Genomic DNA, 14,390 nt, shown 5'->3' with positions numbered 1-14,390 from the left:
TGATTAGTTGTTGTTTTTTTACTTCTTCTTCTTCGTCTTTTTTTTTTGTTGGTCTTGTTCTTCTTCTTGAGATTTTGAGTCTAGATCTTCTTTGCTGCTTTGATCCTCCGAGCCAGCCGGTTGCTCATACAATTCTTGTGCTTTTTCCAGAGTGTCTATTTTGATCTTCCTTTCTTCCCAGTAACCAGCATTCCTTCTGGAATCAGCCAATAGAATAGAATATCTCGCTTGTTCAACTGTGTAGCCAAAAATTTATAGTCCCTTCTCTGCTTCCTTACTCTTCTCAGGATTTGTTTGAGAATCTGGATCTCCTTTCTTTGGTATACCATTGCTTCTTCTCTGGATATGTCATATATTATGTCTCAAACTTTCCTCCTTGTAAAATGGATATGGACCTCTTTTGGAAGTTTGTTTTTTCTTGCATAGCTTGTACTAATCCTGTATCTGTTGTCCATTTCCTTTAACATTTCCTCCTTATCTCTGTCTAGTGCTTTGCCCAAAATTTCTGCCATCACTAGTGCCAAGTCCTCATCTTTAGTTTCCAGTATATTTTGGAATCTTAAGTATGATGCAGGTTTATCCATTTTGATATAGATCAAGGAGTCCTCCATTTCTTTACTCACTGTTAGGCATCATGGACCAGTTCCATGGAGAGAGGTTTTTCGATGGATCAGAGGGAGCATGGTTTTGTATGCTGCCTGCATCCCACAGGTGTCTGCATCCTATTTCACTTGTTTGCATGGCCCAGTTTCTGGCATGCCGCAGACCAGGGTGTGTGTGTAAGGACTTCTGGTCTACAACATTGGTTTATGTTCTGTTGCTTGTATGTTATATCTGAATTCTAATATGACATGGTCACTCCCACCTGAAGTTCCTACAGTTTCAATCCCCTCTATCACTGCTTCTCTGTTGGTAGGAATATAGGAAGCAGCTACATCCTTCCAGTTGCTTCCTCCACCTTTTGGGTGAAGTCAAGAATCTGTTTGATCTCCCACTTATGCAGAGATTGGTTCCTAGTTGATGTCAAAGTAGTTAAAGTCCCCCATTGCTGTTTTGGTGCTTCCTACTTATATTGGGTTAAGTGATTACAAAAGTTTTGTGTCAGCATTCCAAGTAACAACCTCCAAGAAAGAGTCTCCGAGAATATAATCTTCCCAAAGATCCACTTTATTAGAGATGTCGTATTGGCACATCTGAGAATCTGAGAATTTGAATTTGAGAATTCCAAATCTGAGAATTCTGGGTTTTCCCTAGCCCAAAGAAAACCCAAAATCCAACTGCTGCACCCAACCATCCATCACATGGTCCAATCATTATTTTGGTCCAGCTGGAGACTACCCCCAGTCACTTCCCTCCAGGTGTAGGGTAACATGTCCTTGATTTTCTGAGAAAGGAATGTTGTTGTGGCTAATCTTTCACCAGTCCTTGAAGTCCCCCTCCCAAATTGCCAGGCAAAGAAAAATGGCTTCCAAGCTGACAGTTTGCCTTTTTCCTCTGCGTCTTTGTGTGGCCTGTAGTATACACCTATGGTAATGTCATTCTTTTTTCCTTTAATGTTGGCCTACTGTATATTCATATGCAAGTTCGTGATTTGTTAAACCTATTTAACCAATTTTTGTACCTTCCTTTCTGTAGCAAAAAGACTGAGATTTTTTGGGGGAAAAGAAATTAAAAGTCTTCAATCTAGATTTTAAAAGAGAATACACACTCTGAGGCTCATATTTGAACCACTGAACAATGGTCTAACATTACATTAAAGTACAACCAAACCTTACTTAATATCTAATACTACAGTTGAGGTGCATGATAAGTAGCAGAACTTTCAAAATCTACCAAAGATTAAAACATAAGCACTCTAGACCAAAAGCAGACTTGAATAAAAGACTAATAATGATGATAATGATGGTGATGATGATGTGATGTTACAACCAGTGGACCATCTGAGTGACTGTGTTGTAACAACATCACAACACAGTTGCTCAGATGGTCCACTGGAACTTGTGTCACAACTACCATCTGCCTGTAGCAAAGAACTGGTGGGATCATAAGCCTGAAAAAGTGGTTGAAAATAAGCATGCAAAACTGCTGGGGGACTTCCGAATACAGACTGACAAAGTTTTGGAACACAACACCCCGGATATCATGATTGTGGAGAAGAAAAGAGTGTGGATCATTGACATTGCCATACCTGGTGACAGCAGAATCAATGAGAAACAACTTGAAAAAGTCATCAGATATCAGGACTTGAGAATCAAACTGCAGAAACTCTGGCATAAACCAGTGCAGGTGGTGGTACTCCAGTGGTACTCAGCACACTGGGTGCTGTGCCTAAAGACCTAGGCAAGCACTTAAAAACAATTGGCGCTGACAAGATCACCATTGGCCAGCTGCAGAAGGCTACTTACTGGGATCTGCTCGCATAATCCACCGATACATCATGCAGTCCTAAACACTTGGGAAGTGTTCGACTAGTGATTTGTGATACAAAACCCAGCAGTTATCTCGTTTACTGTGTATACTGTCATTTTTGTGAAATAATAATAATAATAATAATAATAATAATAATAATAATAATAATAATAATAAATAAATTTTCAGTTAGGCAAATAAATTTATTTGAATTCTGATCTTTATTTAATCAAAAGCAAACTTTACTCAATTTAAACAAAATGGATAGAATCCAACCTTACTTTTTAAAGTGGTTGCAGTGGTTTAATTGACATGGGTTATTTCATTTGCCCAAAGTTGATTCATAAATGCTCTTGTGAGCTGTATTCTATATTTTTAGCATTTAAAAAAAAAACTGAACTCCATTCTGAATTTATTTTCATGGCAAGTGATATTGATTTGTCCAAGAGTTTGTGAATTTAGTGTCCTTTAAAACTCTCAGCCATGTTTGCAAAATAAGATGGCTAATCATCATGCCAATGCTCAAAATTGTAGAAAATAGTCCTGTGGTCTTGTGAGGAAGAGCTGTCTGGTTAACAGGCGAATGATCTCTCATCTTCTCCTTATCTGGAGAAGTCCCAAGGAACCTGTCTATTTACCAGTTTGCTGGTCTTTGCCACACCTATCTTCAGTTCTTCATATGTCCCCTCAACGCCTCTCCAGAGCCGACAATCTTAGACAAGAATAATCCGACCCTTCAATTTCAGAGAATGTTGGACTGTAGTTACAGAGGAGTTGAGGACACAGATATCTAGATCCATTTTAGTCACTTTTCAGTCCAGGAGAGAGCCTTGAGACAAGTCTATACTTGATGATTTATGGTGGAACCAAGATGCAGCTAATGCATACTGTCAAACCCAGTATTCTTTTGGAATCAGCTCCAGCAGTTGAGATTCATTGGTTCTCCTCTTCCCAGTGATTAGTTACAGTTGTGTTGGCTGGGAAATGGTCACTCCCAGACCTCTTCTTTGGGGGGGGGTGCCATCAAGCCTAACATTCTCCCCCCTTTTGTTAAATATCTGTACGAAACTTGATTGAGGTCATTCACACATCTAGAGAATTTTATCTGACTTTAATTATCTTTAATGAGGTGTGCAAACCAACATTTGCATTTCCTGCATCCGTTGAGGACAGCACACCCTTCTCCTTCTGTCCTGGACACTTTTTTACAGAGGCATGATTAAGAACATTTTAATAAACTGTATCACTGTTTGATTGGGTGGTAGCAGTGCCTCGAATAAAAGAGCAGTATGGACAGGTGAGATTAGGAAGTAAAGAGTAGGAAGCTTACTTCCCGTTATCCAGAATACTGCTCATAAGCACTATGTCCTTAGAGCTCAAAGCATTGTTACAGACCCCACACACCCACTTCATGGTCTGTTTCTGTTGCTCCCCTCTGCGAAGAGGTTTCAAAGTATTTGTAGGAGTACTAGATTCTGTAAAAGGTTTGTTCCCCATGCTGTCTTGTAAACTCTCAGGATTCTTTTTTTTCCGCCATGTACATGGGTATGTATACATTCGAACTAGACTGGGTTATTTCTCTGTGTCCTATGTTTGTGTATATGGCTATATGCATAATATAGATAAATAAAGCTCTCCTTTGAGAGCTGAATGCAAAGAAATTTCATTTTAATATATGCTGATTAGTGTACATTTAAAATTACAATAAAATTCTTTTTTCTTCTATTCATATTATATTTTCTATTTTGTTTATAGCATACTGCCCAGAGTCAATTTGGACATGGGTGGTAGTAACATTGAGTTAATGAATTTCATTTCTGTAAAGGTTTGGTGCTCTTTAAAAAGTTCAAAGACAGGCCTGGTTATTCCACTCTACTCTCATCAACTCCTAGATTTCTTTGAATCATGGATATATCTGTATTTGGTTGTATTTCAGGATTTTTTAAATAGTTAAGATTGTGTTTATTTATTTACTTCTTTCTGAGTTGAGAACAAAGCTTTGTTAAAATATTTGTGTGTGTGTGTGTATGTGAGAGAGAGAGGGAGAGGGAGAGCGAGAGGGAGGGAAAGGGAGGAAGGATATTAAATTATTAGAAGTTTATTTGTATTTGATGAGATATATGCTGTATAAAAATCATAGGTGGTGGTAATGGACCAATTCTAGTAAATGTAATCAGAATCCTATTACTAAGGGAATACAAAATAGAAAAAAAACAGGATATCCTAATGAACTGGGTTTTTTTATTTTAGGATATTTGAAATTAGGTCAAGTTCAGCAAATTTCAGGTCAATTTTTGTTTTCAGTGCTAAGGGAACTATGAAATGGTAAAAACAGCTTATTTTCTCAACATAGGCTGTTTCCAATGGAATTTTAGCAAAAGATAAAACCAAAAGAGATTTAGTCAGGATTTCAGCCAAGAAATATAAAGTTCCAACAGCACAAATGACATACAGATACTCTTTGTAGTCACCGATATATGAACCTGCCAACAGCATTTTCCACACAAACATGAGCCGCCCATCAATCTTTAGGGCTCCTGCTGGAAGATTTGTCTCTCTTACGTGTGCATAGAATACTTTGAGGATGGTTGGATCTGAAGTAAAACTCAATTAGCTTCCACATCCTTTAAACTTCTTCTAGCAAAAAAGCTAGGAGTCTTGAATATATATAGTTGCTGTTTTCTTTTGTAAACAAAAGCTACAAAATTGAGTTTTTTTATTTTGACACACAAGATGCACTTATAAAATCCATACATAATTATTTTACAAGGAAAAGATCATTCTAAGCTTCCTTTCAGCTACATTTTAAATAAAATCAAATTATAAGATTTAAAAAATGTTCTGAATTGAATTTTTAATGAATCAAATTTGCCAGAAGCAGCACATCTATGAAATTAATCTCTTGTAAACTTCAACTTCAAGCTTTACATTTCTCCCACAATGTTCTCTTAAGTTGAGAAGCTGATCAAAGGAGGTTGGCAGCATGGGGAGAAAATGATTAGAAACACCTGACAATCCATTCTGCCTTCTTTCTTGAAATCTGCTTGTCAGGATACCATTCCCACGTAGTCATCTTCTCAACTTTGGGGAAATAATAAAAGTATTCTGGACTTCAAACCTTAGCATTTTAAAATATTTGTTTTGGCCACTCTGCAAGAGCTAAGAAGTAAATTGCCAAAGATTTGCTTATTATTCAACACACAAAATTTAGCTTTATATTTAAAAAAAAGACACTTGATATTGCATTGTGTTTCTTAGGCATTGAGGATAGAGAAGAAAGGAGCACCTTGAGTATACATTTGCTCTTAAATATGTTGAGCTAAAAAGAACCATAATTCTTGTCTTAATCTTCTGTGCACTCCTCTATACACATCAAGTGAAGCTGCTTCGTATTTCAAAACCAAGCATTTCATAAAGCTAATTTTCAGGAAAATCTATTTCAGTCTGTTGTTTGATGACATGCAGCTTTTCCAGCCAAAGCAAAAAAAAAGAAATACTCTTCAGTTGTTTGACATATAACACAAAGAAAATTCTTGCAGTGAATAGGCTGGCAGCTGGAACTGAAGCATACTGATTTCTACATTGATACTTAAAATGCTGAAGAGCAAAGGATACGTTCCTGACTTCTTGTTTCTTCAAACTTTCAACTTTTTCCTTGTTATGATTAATTTTTGATTTAAAAGCTTAAGATTTGGGACAGTAGTAGTAATTTTTAATTGAGGGAGAGATCTGCTCCGGAAAGCAAGGGGAGAGGTGCTTCTCAAGATTTTTTTCAAAATTCTCTATGGCCTGGCAAAACAAAGTGTCAATGAAGCACAGATTCATATAGGAAAAGGGGTTTAGAGGTAGGTCACTTTTCAGAAAAGTGACCCTGCAGCTCTGGTTTCTTTCTTTCTTTAAAAAAAAAAAACTCATTCCATTTTTCAAAATACCAAAGTTACAAAGCTGATGCTTGATCCATTTTTAAGCCAACTTACACCCCGTCAATAGATTTGCTGTTTAATAATTTAAGTTTTAAATAAATATTGGTATGCCTATTTGGCATCTGTCTGTCACTGACAGCTCTTCCTGTTCCAACTGCTCAGTCTCTCACTCACAGTCTGCTAGTCAATTCGATTTCCACAAATGGTAAACCTGTCTATCTCCAGCAAATCTTTCTTTGTAGATCTGAATTTGGATTCTGCGTTGTCTTGGCATACGTCTTTCTCATCTCCGTCAGGAGTGGTCAGAAACTGGTCAGAGGGACTTGTCACCAGTTGGGGAGCTATATTTTCCTTTGGGTGCACAGGCTGACTGGTCACTGAAGCAGAGAAGCCTTCCTCAGTGGAAAGTCCTGTGTGAAATATAAGCACAAACTTATTTTGTTGTCTTTATCACAGATCACTATAGCCACTCACTCAAAAAGACTCTAGTGCAGTGTCTACCAATAAAATATATTTCTAAGGGAGGAATGGGTGTATGTGTTAGGAATATAAATCACCTAACAGGTATTTGGGTTAGAAATATATAAACCAGGATAAACATTTTAAAACTATCGTTAAGAAAACGCAAAACTGTAGTTGGGGGTGTTTTCTCAAAGGGCCATAAAATGGAGCCAGAAACCTGGGTTGTCTTAGTCTTAGTCTCAGAGAGAGTGTGAGTAAGTCTCTGTTTCTTTCTGTTGGAAAGTATTGCTGTTCCTCCATTTTTCCTAATTGACTGATATTCCTGGATTTGATTTAAGTCTGATACTGAACTGGTTTTGACACTGGAATTTGTTACTGAATTATCCCTGGATTGAAAAACTGACTGATTTACCTGTGAATGATTTTGGACTGCTTATTTCGAACTTTGCTTAAACCTTTCTGGAAGTAAAAACCTACATTTATTGCACAGTGTATCTGTGTGCTATGTATGTATTATTCAAACACTACTGTATACGCTACTAAATACATCTCCCTGTATGCGCTCATTCTCCTAACGGGGAATTACCTCAACAGGGGAGTCAAAGAGCAACACCCTTATGGCATTTTCAAGACTAACAAATGGATTGCAGCCTTTTTCACCAGATACAAAGGTGCCATTACACTTTTCATTGGATTTGCTGCAACGGTGTAATATAGCACCTTGTCTCAGGGAAAACACAAGACAACTCAAACTACTTTGTTTGGGTTTTCAAGAATTCAGTCATGCATTTTCTTTGGTTTGTTAATGATAATGTTCCACACTAAGTGATATTTTGGGTTCTTTGATGACATATGATACCATTTTCATATAGGACCTTTCAGCCGATAAATAAGAAAGCATGAAGGTGTGTATAGGCATTCATGACATGAAGCCTTGAATGTGGTTTGAGTATCCTTAGCAGATAGAACAACTCATTACACAAAAATGTAAGATGAAGCTTTGTCTCCGTTGTCATAACAATAGGAACTCTTAGCACAGGACAGCATAAAACACATCTTCATTCAACGGGGGGGACTATATAATTATAGCATATAATTATGAGCACTAACTTGGAAAAGCTTTAAATATCACATTAAAGAATTATATCTTCCTGAAGCTGGTGCTCTTTAATCAAATAGAAAACTTCCTAATCAGAAATGGAACAAATGGGAGGAAATTTTTACCCAAATTAGCTGGGGTACCACTTTTTATTCCAATCTTGGGACAAATGAGATTATTTAAGTAACACTGTTCTTGCAGCTTGCTTTTTTATTTGTTTCCTAGATCTGTTATTTATCTATTTATGTAAACTATTTCTGCAGTGAAAACTGAAAGAGCAAATTAGCAAATCAAATAGCAGGTATAACTGCCATTTGCTAGAGCCCTTTGAAGAGAGGAAGGGGAAAGAAAGAACAAGCAATTATTTGTGTTTGGAACAGCAAACCATTTGGGACTCATAAAATGATCGCTGCTTCTTTGACAGGTAAGCTCTGTACTCATTTTAAAAACTGTGCCATGGGGAAGTTAGAATTTTGAATTGTATCCTGAATATTATGTCTGGAGTTTTTAGAATGCTGGTGGCAAAAAGTTTTGTTTCAATGAGCTTTGAAAATATAAAAGTCCGCCTTATGAAGAAGAAAACTTAATGCAGCTGCTGTGATGTTCATGGGCAGTTTTGAAAAGAATGCATTGGTCTGGCTTGTTTTTTTAAGTGGGTTCATTTTTAGGACTGCTTGTATAAAAAGCAAGATGAAAAAACAGGCACAGAGTGCACTTTCATTGTTTTACTGTGGGATTTTAATGGGTTTTTTAAATCTTGTCCTTAAAAATTGTTCCCTTGGCCAATTTTTCTGTAACACATAGGGCCATGTAAGCTATTACCTTACTTACTTCCTTGCATGCATGCCTGTGTGAAAAGCAAGGAAGCTATACTGTATTCAAGAGTTTGGAATAGACCTGTTATTCTCCTTTGCACCAATCTATACCTCCTAGCAACACAAAATAAGCCACCCTTTGTACTAAATGAGCCTTCATAAAAATATCCCAACTATCAAGACTGTTCTTTTTACTTCTATGTAGAAGTAAGTATAAGATTCTTAAAGAGCAAAATATTGCCTCCAATAACTGCATCAATTCTAGGAGGACAGACTTTATTTTGGTTTTCTACTGGTGGCAAAATATCACAATTATATTAAGCCAAACAGAGCCAAATTATTGGATTTTGGAGGAAGGGTGTAGTGGTAGCATTTGAGGCTTATTGAAGTCTTTTTGAGCTGTTACAATTCCCGATAACAGGAAAAATTGGTATTTGGGGAGGGGATTAGAAGGGTGCAAAGCTTTAGGATATCCCATTTGTTCTTGAGATCATACCATGTCCTCTCAATGCATGAGTATACACGCATGGGCCATAAACATTGGAGGATGGTCTGAAGACTCTGAAGCAATATAAGGACTGCTGAGGGTTCATATGCACTTCAAATCCTGCAAAATTCTTCTGAAGAGGAGAAAAGTCCAAAGCTGGTTTTATTCAGAACTATTAAGATTTAGCTCTTTAGATGCTACCAGTCACTTTATACTGAGTCAAATAAGATGCCTCTGCTTAATACCGGAGTCAGCATTTTGAGGTTTCACTTACCTTGAGGAGACTTGTACTTGCTCTGTTTGCCGACTGATTTTCCTGGGGTGCTGGAAGGAGGTGGGTTGAACAACTTCTCTTCCATGTTTGCTTCTTTGACATAGTGGCAGGACTTTCCCAGCAAAACAATGCTGTTGAGTACCTTAAGTGATATTAAACTGAAAACAATAAGAACACAGGATTAGGTATCACGGCCTGAACAAACTCACCTCCCCAGAGGCCTCCTCAAACTGATTATTAGTAGAACACATACACAACGTTTCTGCTGTGCGTGTTTCCGCTGTGCATTAATTAGAAATATAGGACAAAAGTACTACATTTGTGCCAGGGAGCCTGGATTCACTTTTGTAAAGTACTTGATGTGCCTCCAAGAAGGGGCTTCAGATGAATTTGCCTGCCTTGACCAGGACACGTGGTTCTGCTTTTCGCAAAAATCTGGCTGAGGCAGATGAAGACCCACCACCCAGCCACCAGTGATATTCTTAAAAGGTGAGGGGGGAAGATGCTACTGAGTCCAACTTCAAGGAGGCCTCCCAATAATTAGCCTGCAACATATTACCATCATACTCTAACGTCAACACCCTACAATACTGACTGTGTCAGGGGCAGCAGGGAAGGCAAACACGCACTCTCACACCTTTCCTTGTACTTCCACACCCAATAGAGAGGTTTGTGTCAGAATATTCATGAACTGGCAGAGACATGGTAACAAAGTCAGCCAATGAACAGCAAGGCAATAGATCAGCCAATGTGAGCTGAATTAGAAACTGAAAGTAAAAGGAAGTGTCTGGGCGTGGCTTATCTCTGTTCTCTGCTCTGAAGCTGCTGCTTGTCTTTTGCTTGTGTTACGTTGGAAGAATCTACTATTGGTGCTGTACATTTTACTCATATATTATTATGTATATAAAAAAGTTAATGAGTCCTGCTGAATCAGTCATCTATGTGTTCTTTCTGGATTTGATTTCTGCAATAAATTCTAAAAGTTTGTACCTGACATCTTCAAGCCAGCTGGATAAAAGTATACTAATCTGATGATAAAATATTTTATTTTATTATTGTTCATTATTATTCATCATGAAATTTCCTACTGCAATAGTTTGCCAACACCTGGAAATCTTAACTAAATCATGAATTGGGCATTGATACCAAATTATGATACCAAATGTACTTAGTGGAAAGTTAATTCCATTAAAAGTAGCAGGATTTGCTTTCAAAATAAACGTTATGGTGGATAATAATTCTGTAAAATAAATTTTTTCCATCTTTAGAAATTTAGCCTTCTAGTAAGAGTCGCCTCTAGATGAGATGAGCAGCACAAAAGTCCAATAAATAAATAAATTGGAAGCATGTTTTAAAGTGCGAGTTGACTTTTGTAAAGAGAAAATGAACACATTAGCTAAAGACTTATTGTCTAACCTTGGAAACATAAACAGGTGACTTCAACTATTGAGCAGTTTTCAGAACTGCTCAATAGTATAAATATGGATGACTAATAAATAAATCATGGCGTCAGTTTATTAATATGTGTATGTCTGCAAGTATACATCTTGTATGCTTTTATTTCCTTTTTTATTCTAATTTTGTGTACCCTTTGCCATCACGTGTTGTATTTATTTAATTAAAATATTTTCTTAAAAGCTAAATGAGACAAAGTATATTTAACCAGTGGGATTAGCAATAATTGTCATGATAAAGAAATCTTGCGGTAGTTCTAAGCATTTTATTTATATACTAAAAGCTTAAGTCTTTGTACTTAGCATTCCTTTACCAACTCTGTTGTGCTGATAATCAAAAATGGGACTTCAGTGTAAGAACTTTTGCATGTTGTTTTTTGGTATTCTGTTTTTCCTACAGATAAGCTTTATACAATTATTTGATTTGCACTTACCCACAACAGAAAAGAATAACACAGGAATAGGACAAGACCCCTTGGACTTTTACAGAACTTGTAACAACTCTAATGAGCTAGAAAGAGAAATAACAGGGATTAAAATTATTTCTGAAAAGAGATGAGTGTGTAGTTGAAATTGTTTAAGTTACTTTAAATATGATGTAATATTTAAGATACCCCATGTTAAATTATTTTAACAGATAGCAGTGACACACATTTTTATTTCAATAACATACAATAACCCATACTCTAACCCAAGACAGAGGGTCATCTCAATTTAACTTGAAAATCTTGTTCACCAAGTCCACAATTACAGTATAGAGTTATCCAAATTTTAAAATTAAGAGTCAATATTATTTTATTTTTATGAACTACCATGCTCAGGGAAATATTATTTCATCCTTTGGGACAATTTTCACTAGCTACTTTGTGAAAAAAGATATGACTTACTAAAACAGCCAGTGGGAGTGGAATAAAGCCCATTCGCCTGGAAACAGAGTCACTGTAATCTGTATATGCCTGGAGGTAGAGAGGAGACCGTGAAAAAAAGCATTGGAACAGGCAAAACATTGAAGTAAGTCTAAATATGTTTAAGTATTGCAAATTTATTTACTTTAAAATCACACTCATAAAGGGAATTTAAAGTCAGTTCACAACTGATCAGCAGATATTAGTGTTTCGGGGCAGAATTTAGCTGAAAAAACAAACAAACAAGAAAATCTGATGGGTTAGTACCTTGAAGGGTACTTTGATGGGAGAACACCAGGAAGCAGTAAACCTGCAGGCCACCCTGAGCAGCTGAAGTAAATAGCAATCTATTTCTATACCTGTTGCCGCAAAAGTGACAAAATATGTCAAATTTGTCATTAGGAGAATTTTCTGACACTTCTAAATCATCAAACGGAAGGCCCCGAGATCATACAAATTAACAGGCACTGAATGGTTTTAAAACTAGGATTACTTACTACAATATTTTATTCCTACTTCATTATGATGTAAATAGTGCAAGTGAAAGGCATTTCCTAGGAATACTGGAAATTAAATTATGTGCTTGTGGCCACAGGGATGTCTTTGGAAGTTCAACTTCACACAGAGATCCAAGTTACATATGGTGATCTCTCAGATTGCAATGTTTTTCAAGTTTCTTCCTAATGTAAAATTTAACTGCAAGCCAATCTAATTAAATGTGCGCATTTCCCTGTGCTGAATAAAAGAGGATGTATAAAACTACAATCCAACACTTACATTTTTCTGTCGACTGCTAACAAAGTCAAAGGCAAGGCTGGCTTTGTATTCACTGTAAACCTGCAGACAGGATAACATATGCAAATCCTTTTATTAACCATTTGTCAGATTAGTAGCAGGCAATTATTATTAGAGAGAAAAGATACATAAATGTGCATATGAAAACTATTTAAAAATAAAACTATTTGGTTGGTTCAGCTGGACTAGGGATAATAATCGGGATATGTGTTTGTGTCCTTAAAAGGAGGATAGAAGATAGAAGGTAAAACAGATCCTGCCAAACCAGCTGTGAAGCTCTATGCAAAGCTCTCTAAGTGCAAATTTCATAAGACTTCCCTGGACTACCTGGGCTACCAAGTGTCAAGCGAGGGGATCGAAATGGATCCAGGGAAGGTGAAAGCGGTGCTAGATTGGTAACTCCCTTGCACCCACAAGCAACTCCAGAGTTTCCTGGGGTTTGCAAATTTCTACAGGCAATTCATTCCACCATTCGCAATAGTGGCCTAACAGAGCTACTGAAAACAGCCCTCCCCCGCTCCTGCGAAACTGCGCCCAACTCAACTGCTGGCCTGGATGCTGGATGATCAAAAAGCATTCAAGAAATTGAAGTGTCTCTTCGCCAAGGAGCCAATTCTCCAGCACCCCGACCGTGAATGCCGCCTATCAGTCCAAGCCAACATGCCAATGGGCAGCAGTGCTCCTCCAAAAGGAGCCACAGGAATGGCACTTGCCTTGCGTGTCTGTGTCCAAAAAGCTCACTGACACCGAGAGGCTGTGGGTGATACGGGAGAAGGAGGCCTACGCAGTCTGCTGGGCTCTCCTCTCCTGGAGGCACTTCTTGGAAGTGAGAAAGATGCTCTTCAAGGTCTGGACTGTTCACAGAAACATCAAAGCCCTAAAATCATCCTGAAAACTCTTCCTCAACCAAATCCACTGGCTGCAGTATTCCTGGGGGTTTAACTTTGAGCTAAGGTACATCCCAGGGGAGAAGAATCTGTCAGCTGACGACATGGCTCTGTCTACTCTCTCCTCTCCACCTTGCTCAGTTGTGCAAGGATTTAGCAGACACTGCCTTGGTAATTGGGGGGGGGGGAGGGAATTTCATCCCATACTTTGCCTGCCGAGTGTCTTCGGGGGCGCCCAGGAACTATTTGCGTGCCTGTGTGAGTGTGCTGCTGCTTGGGATGACGCTTTTCTGAAGTGCGTGCAATGATCGAAGGTGGCAACCTCGTGGCGCTGTGATGTAACAACCCGACAGTCACTCCTTTTGCAAGGCAAGGTTTATTTTTGTATCTTTCCAGAAACAGAGAGAACATGGTTGAATTTCTTTACAGTTATTCCCTGAGTGTGTGGATTGGGAAGTAAAGGTGGGGAGTGGGAGGGAGGAAGAGAGGGAGGGAGGGAGGGAGAGGGAGAGAGAGGGAGAGAGAGATAAATGAAAGAGAAAGGGGGATGACAGACAGGGAGATAGAGAGAAAAAGAGATGAGAGAAAAATGAGAGAGGGAGAGACAGAGAGAAAAAGGGAAAGAGATATGAGAGAGAGAGAGAAGAGAGAGAGGGATGAGGGAGATAGAGAAAAAGAGATGAGCAAGCGAAAGAGAGACGAGAGAGGGAGATAGAGAGGGAGAAAGAGAGATGAGTGGGAGGGAAAGAGAGAGACATAGAGGGGGAGATATTTATTTCCCATAGAAAATAAAACACAGGAGCCACAAAATCTGGGTAGGCATGGCTGGGAGTGAGTGACATCAAGTTGGCCACGTCCATCCAGGTTTTGTGGTTCCAAG

At 38.1% G+C, this 14,390-nt stretch overlaps 1 protein-coding gene and 1 long non-coding RNA gene across 3 annotated transcripts in view; one reads left to right on the top strand and one right to left on the bottom strand.

Moving 5' to 3' along the window:
* Positions 1-2,614: 2,614 nt before the first annotated feature.
* Positions 2,615-3,499, top strand: LOC148125470 (uncharacterized). The gene is made up of 2 exons (XR_015744155.1): positions 2,615-3,090; positions 3,189-3,499. It is a non-coding gene; the product is annotated as an uncharacterized LOC148125470 (long non-coding RNA).
* Positions 3,500-5,108: 1,609 nt separating this feature from the next.
* The window catches only part of TAPT1 (transmembrane anterior posterior transformation 1), a 73,807-nt gene continuing 64,525 nt past the window's right edge, over positions 5,109-14,390 (bottom strand). For both annotated transcript variants that reach the window (XM_026699742.2, XM_026699741.2), the window contains 5 exons: positions 12,606-12,665; positions 11,811-11,879; positions 11,358-11,434; positions 9,470-9,627; positions 5,109-6,742 (listed from right to left, as the gene is read on the bottom strand). In XM_026699742.2, the coding sequence (XP_026555527.2) occupies positions 6,513-6,742; positions 9,470-9,627; positions 11,358-11,434; positions 11,811-11,879; positions 12,606-12,665 (594 nt within the window). In that variant the 3' untranslated portion in view covers positions 5,109-6,512. The remainder of the gene's footprint in view (positions 6,743-9,469; positions 9,628-11,357; positions 11,435-11,810; positions 11,880-12,605; positions 12,666-14,390) is intronic.

This window comes from Pseudonaja textilis, chromosome 6 (assembly GCF_049901715.1).
Source record: "Pseudonaja textilis isolate UNSWEBS1 chromosome 6, rPseTex1.2, whole genome shotgun sequence".
Taxonomy (NCBI): Eukaryota; Metazoa; Chordata; class Lepidosauria; order Squamata; family Elapidae; genus Pseudonaja; species Pseudonaja textilis.
The sequence above is the reverse complement of the archived record's forward strand: the minus strand, read 5'-3'. Positions and strand labels throughout refer to the sequence as shown.